Source organism: Phalacrocorax aristotelis, chromosome 3, assembly GCF_949628215.1.
Source record: "Phalacrocorax aristotelis chromosome 3, bGulAri2.1, whole genome shotgun sequence".
NCBI classification, from domain to species: domain Eukaryota; kingdom Metazoa; phylum Chordata; class Aves; order Suliformes; family Phalacrocoracidae; genus Phalacrocorax; species Phalacrocorax aristotelis.
Window position 1 is genome coordinate 57,906,910 of NC_134278.1, and position 18,072 is coordinate 57,924,981.

The 18,072-nt window shown below is 37.1% G+C and overlaps 1 protein-coding gene across 1 annotated transcript in view; it reads right to left on the minus strand.

The window, feature by feature from the left end:
* TRDN (triadin) overlaps positions 1-18,072 on the minus strand; it is a 232,904-nt gene that overhangs the window by 147,638 nt on the left and 67,194 nt on the right. Inside the window, exons 7-12 of the mRNA XM_075087552.1 lie at positions 16,884-16,943; positions 14,150-14,209; positions 12,724-12,783; positions 10,050-10,109; positions 8,496-8,687; positions 3,652-3,711 (exon numbers count right to left, since the gene is read on the minus strand). Of these exons, the coding sequence (XP_074943653.1) occupies positions 3,652-3,711; positions 8,496-8,687; positions 10,050-10,109; positions 12,724-12,783; positions 14,150-14,209; positions 16,884-16,943 (492 nt within the window). The remainder of the gene's footprint in view (positions 1-3,651; positions 3,712-8,495; positions 8,688-10,049; positions 10,110-12,723; positions 12,784-14,149; positions 14,210-16,883; positions 16,944-18,072) is intronic.

Sequence of the window (18,072 nt, forward strand, 5' to 3'; positions counted from 1 at the left end):
TGTCAGTCAGAGCCATTGTGTCTCAGCATCTCTTAAAGTACAAGTTTTCCTCTTTAGGTTTTAAAGTTTTAGAAGCAAAACTTGAAAAATTAACCCTGAAAGATATGCATATTGATTCTTCATTTACAGGCAGCCAAAGGGAGTACAGAGCAATTTGGGCAGAGCAATTTGATAATGCTGAGACAGTACTGCCCGTACTTGGCTAAGAAACTGTAGTCCAGGGATAAATAAGATCAGAAAATCTATCCTTTGGAGGAAAGATGGTTCAGCAGTCCCTCTGAAAAATTGTCACTTATCACATGCATGTTAGACAGAAAGTATAAAATATTCTCAAGCTCCATACTTCATCAGATAAAATCAGAAAGGAATTTATTATACTGTATACGGTAGATCTCAAGAGGGCTATCTACAAATGTCTCAGTAGAATCCAGGGTAAGTCACTGTTGCAGTCATGATATTCATAAGATGGACTTGAGGTTTAACATAACCTGTCTGAGTTTATGGCTAACCCCCCACTGATATCTATTGTAAAAGGCTGAGAACCGCAGACACTTTTCTTTGATAAAAAGTGAAATAAAAGTCTTGGAATTTAATTGATATTGAAATAATTATTGCAATTTACAGGAGGATCTGCATGAAACTAGTTGGAATCAGGGAGAAATGCTGGCCAGAGAAGCAAGAAAACCGGCTAATGCTTGATGAAGCAGCTTAGCAAGAATTCTCCTTTCTCTGGTTTCCTATGAATGCTCTGTGTACAGTTTACATACATTTCATTCATTTTTAAAGCTAAGACTGCAGTAACATAACAAAACTTTGACCAAAATAACAATGTTTTGGCCTCATTTGTTAAAATCAACACAAGAGCATTAACTGACCTCCAATAGATTGTTCAGTTGACTGTCAAAATGTATTAACTGATATCTTTTGAAAAGTATATCTAATTAATGAACCCCAAGAATTTGAGTTTTACTTTTAATTATTTGATTGCTATAAAATCCCATTTTAAATGGTCTACTTTGCTTTAAATTCTTGTATAAAATTAATATAAATCTAAAATAATGTAATGTTGTCAGTAATTACTATGAATATTTCAATAATACAGATATTCAAAAAAACCTATCAAATAATAAATATTGAATGGTATTGTTATTACTGACATTATAAATCCATGTATTGTGCCTAAGGAATCTAATGAGTGGGACATTGCTTTTAAAACTCAGGAAGACAGAAATTCATATTTGGTGTAAACAGTCCTACAGAAAGCCAATATTCCTATGTGAAGGAATTTTCTATGAGGAAAAAAATGTGGTTTTTCTCCTTCATAAATGGCAAAATTGGGACTGACAGAAATGATTCCTGGTTTGAAAGGACTGCGACGTCAGGATGACTGTAATTAAATTCCTTAGTTGAATTGCATGCAGATCTCTTTGTTTGGACAATGTAATTTACCATAAAATATATAAACTGATAAAAGGATAAAATATAGCAGATTTGAAAGCTAATTGGATATTAAGGCTATTAAAGGGGCTTAGTGTGCTGGTGTTTTCCCCACATTTATCTATTCAAGAAAAAGAATTACTGCAATATTTCAGTTCACAAAGGCCAGTGTGAAACGAGCACGTTGCCTGAGAAAGGCAGTAACAAACACTGAGCAATGTTTGGTGGTATTTTCGTCAATGATTTCTATAAAGAGCACAAAGCTGGGCGTACCTGGCCTTTACCTTGCTTCTCAGAGATATGGTCTGGATGTTTAACCAGTGCCTTTCACAGCTTGTGGGTTGACTAAATCTTGTTTTGAAGGCAATGCTTTATCTTAACTCCCACAAAAATGTGTCAGGCTCCATGAAAACAACCATTCACAGCATTTAACTTCAGATGTTTACAAATGACTTATCAGGTCAAAAAGCAGTTGCTTTACAGGTGGAGCCACAGGTAGACTTTTGGAGACCCTAAGTTAAGGGGCTGTCATCTTCCTTTTCACTTATAAATCAGATTATTTGAGCTGCTTTATGACTTATTTCCATCTAGAGTCCCAAGCTGGCACCCTAGCTGTTCACCTGTAAGGGCAGCTGACCACCCAATAACCAGCAAACATTTTTCAGCCGTTTAACCTGTGGTTTCTTAGCACAACTCTGTCATAGTACGCTGAAGCAACACAAGTCAAACATTGGGAGGCAAGAACAGACAGTCATGTCTTTTGTCTTCTGAAATTCAAGTCACTGCAGGCTTTTCTCTCTGTCTCCCTGCTCCCCTTCATGGTCCTCTGAGTTTCCTCACAGCTGGAAAGGTCACAACTGAGAAGCAATCTTCTCCAAAACTCCCTTCTCACAGCATGTCTGCTCTGCCTTAGGAGAGTGCCAAACAGCCCAGGGAGCCATATGGAAAAAAGGGCTCTGACATGTGTCAAAGCTGCTTGCAAATGTCAGGAGAACTATAAGAGAGATCTTGAAGATCACCATGAAAGTCTTTGTCTTGTGATTTATTAATGGTACAGCTGCGTAAAGTCAGAAACTGGTACAGGGCGATATTTTTAAAATCAAAGCATAACTGAAGGTCTCTGGAAGTTTTTGCTAACCTTTCTCCCACTCTAAGCGTAGACCAGTCCCTCTGTTTGTAACTGGCTGTCTTTAAAAGTCCTTGAGGTGACATAATATTTTTCTCTCTTTTAATGGAACCCCCTATCTGTCCATGTCACTTTCTGAGAAGAGGCTATACAAACTCTCCCCCTCCAAAATCCCAAGGTTGTTCATTTTTTTTCCACAAAATCCTCTTTCTCCCCATTTTGAGAGCCTGTTTCTCAGCTACATCCTTATGACTTCCCAGCTCTGAGAGGATGTGGGCATGCCAAGAGAGGACCTAAGCCACCTAAGGTAGAGCTAAGAAAACCCATCCAGTTCAGAGAAGTACCAGTGGAGAGCTTTTGAGCAAATAACTGACTAAACAAAGCTTGTAAGGCTTAGTGTGTCCTTAAATATTCTATCCTTGACTTTTTTTTTAATAAATATCATTGCTTATCATTCCTAGGATTATGTCTTCTCTATAGTATTCCCTCTTGCACTGGATTTCAGAAGGAAGAGTCTCCTTTAAATAAGGTCAGGTTAGATTGACTTAGTATTGTGACATGATGCTCAGTCATCATCAGTAGCTCTAGCTTCTTTTTTTGACTAAGAATTTTCTGTGTTAGGACAGATGAACATAAAGATGTAGGAAGAGAGAAGATAAAGCACAGAATTGATGGATCAGCTAAGATACTGTATATACTAAGAACGGCAATGGCAGTTCTATTTTCGAAGCATTCTGGGGCTAAGGCTTGCTATTTGTGGGGGAAAAAAACCCAATAAGCTATTAACAATAAGCTCTTTCCTCTTGCATCTCAGCCAAAAAAAAGCACGGAGAATTTTAGCAATTTCTATAGCCTTCCATTGACCCTACTTTTAATATAATCTTAATTCATGCATTGTAGACAGAAAATTAAAAGCTTTAATAATACAGCCATTAGCTCTTATGCTTTATTAAAACTATTTGCACACTCTTTGTTGCACTTGTGAGACCTTTCAACAATACAAAACACACTTTTAATACATAAAGGAGCAGAAAATCTCAGGAAAACAGAAGAATATTAGAACAGAGTTCAATGATGTAGGAAAGTACCTGGATAAAAATCCCCTTGCGCAAACATGTCAATCACATAGCGACAGAATGCATATTGATCTAACAGAGCAAAAAGGAAAGAAAGAGTGATGAAGAAAGCAAACCTAAAATGTTGTTTCTATTTAACAGTGAAGATAAAGCTTGGCAGCGCAAAGACACATTTCAGGTATAGTCTTACTTATACGTTTGGGTTTTTTTTCCTGGCCTTCAAGTAATTCACATGTTCAGAAAGAGACAATTTATTGTCCAGATCTAATTCAAACCTCCCACCCAAGACTTCAGAGCTACCAGTGCCCCAGAGCTACTAACTCTTCTTCTGGGCTGTCAGGGCACAGTGCGTGTCCCAGCTCAGCTGTGCGCAGCCTCTGTTCTGGCATGCGTCCTGACCCCAGGCACAAGTACTGTGCAAAGTACTGCCTGGCCACAAGTCCCAACGGCTATTTCTTATCCTTGAAGATCCATTTCAAATAGTCATAGCCAGGTGATAGAAAAATTCAATAAAGTTTTATAACACAGTATTTTGTTAATATTGTTTTAACAGTATAATCAATACGTACATTTAGTGAATGGGAATATAAAGAGAACTCTGTGTACTTACACTCCTGCAGCAATGAGATTTTCCAAATTTTATCATTCCACTACAGAATCATTTTCCAAACACCAATCTTTACAAATATACATATATGCATATATTAAATCTGTATATATATGTATCTCAAAACTATGCTATTCAGAAATTAAGGCTTCTGAATATAAATGAAACTCTGATTTCAGAAATGTTGGTTGCCTATTGATTTCTCCTATACATAAGCAGAGTTGAAGACCTTAATAAAAAATTCCAACAATAAGAATGGTGAAGAAAAGTTACCAGTTGTAACTGAGTGCAAAAGGTTGCAATATTACTGCTGGATTCTCCAGTTGACCAGAAAAAAGCATGTTGCACCACTGGACTCTGAGGGACGTTAGCTTTGAAAGTTAACGTTGATGACTAAATGCCATCTCTGGTTAGCTAAGTTAGTTCCCAACTGTCCTTCATTTAAGCATATTCATCCATCTGTCCTAGACTGTTCTAGCACAGTTCCTAGGCTACAGAAGTTACAGCTCTTTCTCTCTCCACCTCCTGTTGCATCTCTTGCCTCTCACCTACAAAGCTACTTACTTCCTCTTTGCCAACTTCAAAACAAAATTATGCAGAGTTTGGAATACTTAAAAATTTAAAAATGGCATAACTGTTTTACTTAAATGCAAAATTACATTCTCGAGTATATAACACTGATTGTATTATTTGCTTTCTTACATAGTTCACTAGAGCATCAGTATTAGTTGATGCTGAGGATTTTGTGATTGCTGCTCTGTTATGTTGACTGTCATAGAAGCCTTGGGTGGAGAACGGCAGCTTTCAAGTAATGAATTCCTATGCAGCTGTAGAAATTAGGGAAGGGTTTACAAGCTCAGTAAATATCCAGTTGTTTCTGCTAGTCGATAGGAGCCCATGCAGCCATTTCCTGTTACTGAGATGGTAATAGTAGTCAGTATTGCAGAATCTAGGACAAATCTTGCAGGATGCACACATGGCTGTGGCTATAAACACTGCTTCTAATACCTTTCATGACTATTCATAATATTCATAATAGTCATGTTCATAATAGTTTCTTCTTTCATATTTAGGCATTCAAATTTAACATTTTGGCTGGCTTCAGCTTTGGATTCCACCCTTAAGAAATCTAAAGAATTTGGCTGCAATATCTGCCCTAAGTCTATGTGCTAATTTTCTGAAAATGAGTAGCAGCATATGTGTGAGAAAACAAGTATGTACAAATCTGTACTCTCAATAAGGCCATTGAAAGCCACTGAAGTCAGCAAAGTGTTTGCACTGACTTAAATGAACTTGCAAATAGGGCTTCAGTGAATTTTAATAAATAAAACGGACCAATGCTAATTCTTTAGTTGAGAAAGAAAATGGCAGAGCACAGCTCTTGCCCACAAAGCTGAGTTTTTATTACCCTTCTCTTGCCAAAACAAGCTGCCTTCATCCATGCTGCCCCCTGGGAAGATCCCCTGGACTGTTTTGGGGCATTGTACAAAATACTGGTGGATGGCATGGGACAGAACTATGTTAGAGACAGAGCACAAGCTTGTGCTGTTTCTATTTAGGTTATGACATAGACATAGCCTGAGGGCCTAGCAGCTGACACCATTTCTTTGATATTAAAATAATCATTTTCTTAAACATAGTAATATAGACCTGGATTAACATAGACTGTGGATATTTGGGCTGGTTTTGGTTGGCTGGTTGTTTTGGGTTTGTTTGTTTGGTTGTTTTTTTCAGATTTTTTTTTTTTGTGGAAATGTAATTTGAATAAACTTTAAAGAAAAGCCTTAATCTTGATTGTACCTAAGAAAAAGATTTTATATTAAGTTTCTCCTCATAGGACTGCTTTAGTAACTCAGCCCCTGAAAACCTGGGTTTATAAAAGAAATTGAAGGCAGAATATTAAACTCTGAATAACAAAAATAGCATTTCCACTGTATTTTGAATAAAAAGGTGCACTGTAACATCCCATTGAAGTTCATGGAAATTCTGCCAATCAACAAAGATTGAACCCTAAGGAATTTTAAATTAATATGGTTTTCCAAATGTCTCTTCATAGCTAGAAATTAATTTTAATTTAAACTTTCTTATTATAAAAGAATTTCACACTACAGTTTTCACCCTATAGCTCTGCAACAGTGGCACAGATTTTCACCCGAGTACTAATAAATCACAACAAAGTTTAGGACTAGATTCTTATTGAGAAAAATGGTCAGATATTTCTGTCATTGGACCTCATGTGATTTACCCCGGAGATGACCTATATTTTTTTATTATTTTAATTTGTGTAAGGAATGATATAACTACAGGGAAATTGTAACATATCTTCAGTGTTTACTGTTATATTTTTTATATTTTTACAGAAAAACTCACAGAACTACTCCCTTGAGCAAGGAAAAGTAAGGCCTGTTGGATCAGGAAATCTTGGCAAAACCACATTGACTTCAAAATTATGTTCACCTTGGGTTACAGTGGGGCTGAAATATAGAACTGAATTTTCTGAGAGCATCCACCTAGTCAACATATGGCAGAAAAAGGAAGGATGAAAGTAGAAAAGGCAGCTTTCACTGAACATGTGTAGCTCTATCTCCAGTGGTAAGAGCAGTTGAAGAGGTGCCTTCCTTTCCTCACTCCAGCTGCTCATTCCCACTTTCACCTGTCACAGTTTTGAGCACAGTCATTGGGGTCATACTCTAAAGCAGACTTACAAAGTGATCTGTTAGTGTTTGATGTTAAGATGGATCATTTTGCTTATTTTCATCGGTGAAAGGGGGGGAAAAACACCCACAAAAACCAACCCAACAAACAAAAAACCACCAACACTCTCTTACTGCTCTCTGTAATCTTTGACCCCTACTTACTTAAAATATTTTGCCGTCACAGAGTAAAGTGCCTCATCTGCACGCCATTGCTTTTTGAGAGCCTTATCCTGAACGGTATGGAGTGCATTCCACTGCGCACTGAAACTGTGTCAGAGCAAATGAAAACTGAAAGAGATTTGCACCTCCCAAGAGGAGCTCAACAATTTGCTGAACTTTCCCCTGGTGACAGCAATCAGCATGAAAGATGCTGCTTTGATTTTATGCCTCAAAGGCTCCAGTATTTCAAGTAAAAACCAAAATTAACTGGAACACAAATAAATGTTAAAAAATACTGGTTCAGCACACTATGCGTATCAGAAAAGGGGCTATGTCTCAAAATCTTTCCCTTCAGATTTCTAGAAATATATAATTTAGGCAACTCCTATGGGGTCCAGTGCTGATGGCTATGAAATTCTGAGAGAATCTGCCCAGGCAGATTCAGATATCCAGACAGGGACAGCTGCTCTGGCACTCAGGCATAACAATTTATCTGTGGTTATCAGCTGAAAGGATCAGATAGGTGCGCCACGCAATGCTGAGCTGTCTCTATTAACGTCAGAATAATCCTGTTCCTGAAGTGTGGCAATGTGTACAGAGAGCCAGGTCCTGCTGCCTTCATTCATACAAAGTTGTACCTAATGTCACTGAAGAGCCACAGGGAAATCAGGGGACCAGTCAGTGCAACTTGGGGTTGGAAGAACCGTGGCCGACCCTGACAAAGAGGAGCATATAGCTGACACCTGTGTTCGGCATTGATGCATGTTGATTATTTGTTTTATCACTTAATTTCTTCCTTTCACTAGCGTAATGGCATTTCTTTCCTTTTTAGGAGAAATTTGGAAGCTGGTCACACCAAATTACATCAGGCAGGTATATCACTGTGTCATACAATACCTGACAACATGACAATGCTTCATATAATCTGATGTAATACAAATTGATACATTCCCTTTCCTCTGCTGCTGCTTTCCTTATTGTTATGGAGGATATATGCAGATGTAGAAACGAACCATAATTCCCAACAGGTCATTGGAAAGCATGTATTTTCCAAAATGACTTTACTAGCAATATACTACATAAGATGATACTGAGAAAATCCGTGAAGACTCCAGCTTATCTGAAGACAAATTGGTCCTTGTTAAAGAAGGATTTAAACTAAAATGAATCTTTAGCCATGGCAAACAGTTAGAACATTCTGGTTATTTAGATTAAACTTATTTTATTCTTGATAGTCTCCTTCTAGTGGTCTGATATTCATCTGGAATTTTTTGTACTGCACTTTTGTTTTTCATTGGTGGACTTTGGTCCTTGCCAGTTTTAACTTCATTCTCTCTGCTTCTTCCCTACTACCTTTTTAAGATCTTCGTCTGTTTCCTCCTGAGTTTGTTTACCTTTCTTTTCCGTTTTAGTTACAGTCTGAAGAGCTTTCTCCTCCTTAACTTTTGGTTTGGTCTTTATTAGCCCAACTTCTGTTTTACTCTCTGTCTGCTTGACCTTCTCAATCGTCTTTGCTTCTCCTTTTCCGTCTTTCACTTCCTTTTTAACTTTTGCTTCCACTTTAGTGCTCTTTACTTTCTTCTCCTCTGCAGGTAATAAAGAACAAGCTTTCAGTGTCATTCTTTCCCCCCATAATAATAGTCAGTACCATTTATTTTATCTTGTGCTATTACTAATGAGTTTTTCTTCATCATTAACACCTTGCTCAGATCTGATGAAAGCTATAATCCCCCCTAACCAGACAGACTTAGACAGAAATATAAGATGCAAGGCTGTTTTGTCTTCAGTCCTGTGCCAAGTGTTTGACCAACGATAAGCATAGTAGGCTTGGCAAATAGTATTCAATATTTCTAATGACAACATGCTAGATTTATGGTATTAACTGGCTAGACAAATGTGGTCATGAAGCAAACAAATATGGAAGGTAACTTCCTGGCTAAACCTGAGCAACTTTAGACTTCAGAGATGAGAGATAAACTCTGTTGTAAGCTGTAAAAGTAGTTGATTTAAAGTGTGGCTATTTGTAAGGGTTGCTTTTATACACTGATTCTAGGTCTCTGGCCAAGAAGTCTTGAGATCTTGAGTCTCTCACTACACCAATTTCATAAGCTGAAAGGCTAGGCTGAGACAGGCCAACTCATGATGCACCTTGCAGCAGAGTGAGAAGGTTTCCAGGCAGAATTACTGAACTGCAAATATCAGTGGCTGAAGGTACATGGAGGTTGGACCATTCCTTCTGCTTGTATATACGAGCAGCTTTTTCTCATCTGAGACATGGATTATGATGAGAAGTGTGTTTCTTGTTCACTAGTGTGGAAAAACCAATAGCAGTTTAAAATGCCACTGAATATGGTTTAAACTAATCTCTTTAGTGTGATGTTCACAATTCTCTTTTCTTCAGAGCTCTAAAGATCTCCATCCTTGAGGCAAAATTTGAGTGTTACAAAATCCATGTCTTCTGTAAGGCTCTGGACTTCTATTTCTGTTAAGCCACTGGACTGGCTAGACTGGTTTTATCAATATGCAAACTGAATAGCTCTACCTATTCTAAAACAGAGTACAGATATTTACGCAAGGGCAATTCTTATTTACAAAAAAGCCACAGCATGATCAAATATTGCTGGCTAGTGAAGAAAGAATTTCCTTAAATAGTTATAGAGAAAATGTATGTCAGTTCACTTACAGATAGCCCTACTTCTTTTTCAGACAAATGGTGGTTCCTACCTTTAATTCTCATCTTTGAAATCTCAACAGGTTTTAAAAGGGATCATGCATAGAAGTAACCCCTGGATGTTCTAGAGACATTTTAATTTGAATTATATTTTAATTTCATTATAGTGTCGTGTAGCTGATTTTTCATACACATTATATTCTCTGCTCCAATAAAATAAAGTTTATGAATTTTAATGTAAATTCTGGTAAAAAATGTAGTATAAATAAATAAATACCTTTGGGAGGAGGTTTCTTTTCAGCTTTTTCATGTCTTTCACGTTTGTCTTTTTGAATTACTAGAAATGAGTACAAATGTATATTAGGAAAAAAAAATCACAAAGAATGAGAAAATATTACTAAAACACAACAACATCCCTCGAAGTTTCACATTTCATCATGATTCCTGTTTTTCAGATTGCAAAATTCTTGCTTCTTTTTCTCAGATTCACACGCATTAGGGTAAAAAGCTTCAAAATATCTTTTGAGACTCACCTAACCAGAAGACAAGGCAGTCACACAGATCTGAACCTTTGTTGGGAATGTTTATACTGCTTATTCCAGATGACACAAACTTGCTCTGCCCATGCTCTGAGCAGACACAGGCTTGATCTTCTTGTGCTCCAGCCAACAAGAAGCTGCGCGACTACATTCATCTTACAGAAAGGGGTTTTTCTTAGCTTGGGCTCACTGTCATACAAACACAGCCACAAGCCGGGTGCTCATTTCAGAGCCCAGCTTGAGTGAGTTCATGTCTGTACAGGATACACTGTGTAAACACACACACTGCTATGTCCCAGAAAGGCTGTCAAAACTTTATGTGGAGACTTCTATCTTTCCTTTCTTGGTTGCCATCTAGACATAGTGCTGGAACAAAACAGCCTTGGGAGTTAATTACACTTCTTTTGAGTCATAACTCCATAATAACAACATCCTCTCTAACAGAATTCCAGCCTGGAATTGCTGCCTATATGAGCCATGAGTGATATTTAGACTTGTTTTTTCTTTTTTTTTTTTTTAAGATAGCTGTTTCTTAGATGACATGTTTAAATAGCATTCATATCAGTGATGCTTTCTGGAGCCTTTAACAGAGGCTGAAGAAGTACCCTGTCTTTTTATTGAGGATAAAGAAAATCTCCTGACTCTGGGGGAAGTAGCCACCTGGTTTTCAGCACGCCTGTTTCCTGAAGTTGGCCGGGGCCTGAGCATCCTCACTTCCTAGGGACTGCAAGTGGTTGAAATGGCCCCTCAGCACTGCTGGGAGCTGATCTGGTTTAGAGCAGATGCCAGACAAAAGGGAGGTGAGCCTGGCCATGGAGAGGTCAGCATACCACTGGCATAAATATGCCTTAAGAGGTGCTGAAGGCAATGAGTGTCCTAGTGCACTGAATCCACCCACAGGGACTCGCATGGCATGAAAACTACTCAAGAGAGGTTAGCATGTCTATGCATGCAGCATGTCTTTGCATCTTTGCATGCAGCAGCAAATCTCCCTATCTACAAAGTGGCCAAAATCTTCATAAAATTTTCCAGCTGGTGACTGGAGTCATGGCTGCTGTTAAACACATTAAAGCTCTAAGCGATTACTTGGTTAGCTAGGAGAAGATAAATGGGTAAACAGGCTGGCTGCTCGTTAGGAATATCTCAGTGATTCTTAGAAGTTATTTGCTTTTCAAATCTACACAGATGCTGTGGGCATTCATCTTCTCTGGATTACTCCAGTGTGATTTCACTTTATAAAAAAAATCCTACACTTTCAAGCTGTACACTGCAAGGCAAAAAAATGACCAAATATCCCTTTTAAAGAGCAACTGGACAATGTCTAACTATCAAAGTCTTTTAAGGCTTTAAGTCTTCATTCCACTTTTTCTCTTTCTTCACTCCCCCTTTCTGTTTTCACATTTCTCCTTAGAGTAAGGTCGAGTCCAATAGAGATTGGTTTGTACATTTGAATCTATATGAACAGATTAAAATTAAACCTAACTAATTAATAAATCCCATCATCATGAGAGTAATCTGAATGGCATAACAGACTGATACGAAGATTCATTGGATATTATTTTTTCCCAAGATTTAACTGAGTAAAAGTAAGAAGAGACAAAGACTGAAACCTGAATTAATTTTAGAAATATCTGGCTTCCAAAAAGCAAAAAAGCAATGCATGTTAAAAAAACCAAACAAAAACAAAACTGAGCAAAAACATTCAAATACTAAGCAACAATAAATATTAGTCTTTACAAAATGGTGTAACAGACTAGATTAGATTAGATTTTTAAATCCCCCTGTCCAAGTCCTGGATAAAAATGGAATTATCAGTCAAAAGAATACTGAAAATCACCTCTCATACAAACTATTGCTTCAGAATATATATGACAATTAGTAGATTTGTAAATCTTAACCAAAGCCACTTCTGTCATGGAGGGCAGTACAAACCATGTACTGAAATGAAAATGTTATTGCAAAAAAATAAAGGCAAGAGAATTAAAACCTATTTTTGAATATGATGGAAGACCCAGACGGAGTTAGTGAACACTCTTGCATTAGGTCTGTACCAGACTGAAAACTGATACACAAGAGAAAGCCTTCTTTGCAGGCAAATTACTGAACTCCATTGTGGAGGAAGCGACATCAAGGAATGTAAATATAATAGTCATAGGCTTATTTCTTTAGCTGCACAAAAATGATTCATAATTACTTCTGTGCAATAAAACAAGAAAATGGAGCAAGAAATATATGCTGAGCAAGACTCAGGGGTTGATCATGACCTGCTCAAGCAAAAGTAAGAGCACGCCAAAAATGTAGAACATGGACTAGAAGAGCTCTACACTTTAAATATTCATCTCCACAGTCTCCTAAATTATATAAGCACTAAAGACCTAAAATTGTATGACGTCTAATAATTATCTACATTACCTTTAGAAGGTGCTTTCTTTTCATGTTTTTCTGGCTTTTCAGGTTTTTCTTTGTGAATAGCTAGGAATAATTAACAACAATATTAATGGCTATTGAAAAAGAGAAACATCACATTTTAAATGATAAAAAGGAGAAAAAAGTTTAAGAAACACAAGTAGGCATCATGACTCTCCATGCAAAGAACTAGAAAGATTGGTTCAGCTGCTGCTGTCTGCCGCTGATGCCATTCAAACTTTCAAAATCTTGTCTACCATCCCTGAGCTCTCTGCCATCAGCTGGGGGAGGAAACTGTAATCCCATGAAAGAAGTTAGTCAGGAAGAGTCATGCTTATTTATGTTTACTGGTTCATTTTGTTTGTTTTGTTTATACTGTCATTTACTGGTTTATTTTGGATTATTGTTATTTTTGAGCTTTCTTGTTTATTACCTTGGTTCATTTCTGAAGGATTTTCTGAACTCCACATAACAACTAACAGTTTTTCCAGCTATGAATGATTAAACACTATAATTAATTACAAATCTAATTGCAGTGGCATTATAACTAATGCTCTTTGGGGCTTTTTGTTTGCTTTTAATTTCCACTTTACAAATTGAAATAAAGTACACTGTAGTGACTAGATTTCTGGCTCAGGTTTCACAATACACCTGAGCTGTGCAATAGTCACTGAGTGGTAGGTAGTCTGGAACGGTCTCCTATGTGGGCTCTGATTTGCTAAATGTTCGCGATTACTGTTTACACAGTAACTTATTCACAGGTGTGCAGAACTAATATTTGTATGTGTTCATATCCCCTGAGGTACCCTACAGGGACCAGGCGTGTGAAAACACTTAGCTGCCTATTTGACCATGGCATATGAGTTTATACTAAGAACACAAAAATGCATGAGCATTGGTATGTACTCTCCAGCCTTGTGGTGGCGGTACAAAAGAAATTAAGAATTGTGGAAAATAAAACAGTGCTAGGTACATATTTATTGCAAGTAACTACTTAAAGAATTAGTCCTGCCCTATTCATGCCTATGCAACAGACCTACTCAGTATTGTATTTAAAATGTTGGGGTCTTTTTTCACATGGGCTGCCTCATTACCTTTGTTTACCGGCTGTCAGTTGTTTCTCCTGGATGACCATATTCTCGTACTAACTGCGAGTGTTGGAAATACTCAGCGATTACTGGGAGATTGTACTAATCCAGAGTATAATATATATTATCTCCCTGCCTCAGAAAAAAAACCACAAACATGCAAAAAGAATACAAAATGCAACTCAGTCTGTATGACTGCAAACCTTTATATGATCTCATGATGTTTATTCATAAAATTCTATAACATTTTTTCCAATCATGGGGATGCATAAATGGAAATTGAGTAGACAATTGGTTCTGGGGTACCTCAAAATGTAAAATAAGTTCTGACATTAAATCATTACCTGCACGTCTTTCCTTTTTTTCAGGTTTTTCTTGTCTTTCTGGTTTCTCTTTATGTGTCACTAGGAAAGAAGAAATGTGTTCGTATATATTTAAAAAAATGTGAAAAAAACTTAAGAATCAAAAATAATTCTACCAAGATGAGCCTTAGGAGACAAAATGGTGTTACTTGTGAGCTATCCTGTGCATATTTGTACAGCATAGGTCGTACTGCACGGGTGTGAGCAGACAACTCTGGCTAACAAGTTACTGCTTACTATCCAAGCCGTGGTAACATCTCAGCTGTTTACTACAGTAACATTATAGCTTACAATTGTCTGTCCATTCTTGAAGAAAGATTTTCAGAAAACTGTCAAGGACTAAGGCAGAGCTCAGAGTAAATGCTGCTGCCTGCACTAGAAAGAGGACCTCACCTGGGCCACCCCATACTCTGTCAGGCAGAGGCTCATAAAAACCCTGGAATCAGTCCTGGAGCATAAAAGCATCACATGTGCAAATGATACATCTGTCACTTGCCAGCTGGCTTGAAATGGATAACCAGTAATGGATACAGATAGCTAGTAACGGGCACTAGCTGAGATCAGTCCCTGGCAATGATGATCTCAGAGCCGTAATTAGATGCCCAGTAAGTGCAAACTGAAAAATAACATCATGACAGTGGAAACTGTATTATGCTATCCACTCATTCACATACCATTTTCCACCCACTTTTCTTAGGATTTTACACAATAATTTTCCAAACAATGAGAAATAAGCATGTGGATTTTAGAGTACTTCAGAAAAAAATCAGCTCTGAAACTACAGGCTAGCTTTAACTACTGTGGAGCTTTCATCCAGTTTAGTACAACTCCCTTTGTCAAGCATGAGAAAATAAGGACGTTCTTTTACAGTACCATGAATTCTACATCTAACTAGAAGCAAAAGAATAAGGGTAGGGAATATTCAGGGTCTCATATTTTTTAGTAGTATAGTGATGAAATACATGAAAATTAGTTCCCAGCATAGCTGACTGAGTTGCTTCTAAGTGACTGAGACATTTCTAATTATTTTCTGGATCATTAGATAACTTTCCTAAACTTCATCACAGAAGGTGATTAGAAATCAGAAGAGGATGTTATTTACCCTCTCCATTATCAAAATCTTGAAAAGGGAATGTATTTAAAGTAGAAAACAAACAGTTAAAATACAGGGATGCAGTGAAACTTTGGAGTTTCCCAGTCACACTACAATGAAATGGGCCTTAAAAAGACACACATCCATAGTCATAGTTTTAGAATATAATGTACAGTCTGAAAGCTGTGTTTCTTAGTACTGTGAATACAGAGAATCTTTATACACAGTAGTGTTTTAGTAGAAATTGTAGCAATAGTTCACTAAACAAAACTAATACATTCACTTTAAGATAAAATACAGTTAGGTAGACAGAATATTAGTAGGAGTTATGACAAGTTAAGGCAGTATAATAATTCTTATTGTTCATTGGCTATCTGAGATTGGCTGGGAAAATTTTTTCCTCTTCTAAGAAACTTTTGAAAACATTAAATATTTTTCTCCTATCAAATCAAATTGAAGAGTTTCCCAAGTTTTTCACAAAATAACAGAAGCCTCAATGACACAATAATATTTTAATATAGGACATTATAGTCTTCTCTCTGTCATTTTTCCAAATCTCAGAAAAAATTTCTCTTGTTATCACCGTTCCACTTTCGAGTAATAGATATTCATTCTAACAGAAACCTGAACCTATGTGCCTGCCATTAACCTCTAGAGTCAGTCTTGCAAACTCAATGTATTTTGAATTATTCATATCAAATGGAAAAGCTCCAATCAGAGACCATTAGAAAGGCCTAGTCAAGAACAGGTTTCGGGAAGGTGCATGTTCGCTTGGGTTGTGAGACTCATGTTCTTGGTCTGAAATAAATCAGCTGTGGCTGGATATTGGGTCGTCCCTTGTTTGGGCGATTTATTATGACCATTGCCCTATTTGCTCTTCCAGAGTGGATATTTTCCTCCTGCCTGAGACTTCATTAGTCACATTTTTATGTAAAGGACATGTTCTCAGAAGGCTTAAAGTGTTTTGACAAGTAGGTATGTTCCAACAAAACACCAATTTGCCAAAAAAATCCCTCACAAGAGGCAAAATAGATAGTGTCTCTTGGAGCCCAGAGCTAACTCATGAGTCGTGGGTGGAGAGGAAGCAGTGTCTTGATTATGACTCCTACAGCAGGCGGATGTGTAATTTGTTGTTGGCATACACCAACAACGAATTAGTAAATTCTCTCTAACACCCTCTCCCCAACACCTCTGAAATAAGTCTGAGGAACTATTTTTTCTAGAGCAAGTGTCTGAAGCAGAATGCCTCCAGGGACCACGCCCAGTGAGTTATAATTTACTCATCATGTTTTGCTCAGAAGTATTCCCAAAGACAAATATTATGCTTGGATTTGTTCAAGAAGAATAAAAAAGGTACCTATTTATGCTCTGGGCATCTTTTACATAAGTTAATGATATAGTAAAAGCTCATTCATTAATCTCTGAATATAATTTTAGCCTTTCTGCAGAGAGATGAATTCAAAGTGCTTTTAAAAACCTCATTCTCCTTCCAGCTGGCTTTCACATCACCTCCTTGATCCTTAAACATAATTGGGATTTACAAGAAGGGTCTAAGAGTCAACAGATTAGACAGTTTTGAACCACTGGTAAAAAGACAAAGAACATCAAATGCTGAATACATACCTCTTAGGGGTTCCTTCCTCTCAATTTTTTCTTGTTTTTCAGGTTTGTCTCTGTGAATTACTAGAGATGATAAAAAAAAAACACCCCAAACACAATAAATCTGTAATATAGAGGTATTATGTACACATTATTTCACCAAAGTGATCAAGGAAAAATATTTGTTAATTTAAACAGATTTTAGCTCTGAGTCACAGGTACTAGATGATGTATAGACCTTCTTAATGTCAATATGTAATAATGATCCAAGAGAAATATTTTTCCTTGAATAAACCTTCAGATGTTAGACCATATTTTTGCAAAATAAGTGATTATCCAGCAACCTTCATCTAATCTGTGGGATCTGTTTTGGTCCCATTACACAAGCACCCTGACTTTAAGATTTCTGACAGAGGAAATTCTTTTCAGTCCTTGACAACATTGCTTTCTATTCTTAAAAAATGGCTAACATATTGCTTTCCATGCTCTTTTTTCTTTATTTTTAGCTGTTACTTCAGCCACAGGATGGATTAACAAGAAAACATTTCTTTGAATCAGAGCGCAACTTCAGGAAGAGCAGCTGTTCAAAACACAACCAACTACACGTCCTGCTAGAAGCAGGCAAACATGAATCCTTACAGACTCTTGTCCACTCAACTTTCAGACCATGTTTTTAGACATGGTTGTATTCCACATCCTAATGATTTAGACAGACGAAGAATGTTCCTTGTCAACCTCTAATAGAAAAAGACTAGTGCTTTGAAATTTCAGGGAAAAAATATTTTCTTTGCAATACAGAAATCTCTGTCAACAAGTAAACCACAGAAAATCCAACTCTGATTTGAAGACAATGGTGAACTTTATACACACACAGAGTAATGTTTTTGCATAGATTCATTTCACCAGCTTTGCAGCAAATGTCATTTCACAGAGGCGCAAGCATTTTTTTTTTTCTGTTAAATATTACCTCATTAAAAAACTAGGTCCATGTCTTTAAGAAAACTAGTTCCAAACATTCAGTAATTTCAGTATGCCTTGCAGGTGTCTGCATTATCCAAATACATTTCCAGTCATAACAGGTAAATTATTGTTGATAACAATTAGCAGTTCAGTGGAAAGTGATGGAAGGGAGATTTTTCAAAGCGTTTAAGGAATGTGGACAGACAATTTACACAAAAAAACAGCCTGTGAGGAATGCAGCAGCACCAGCAGT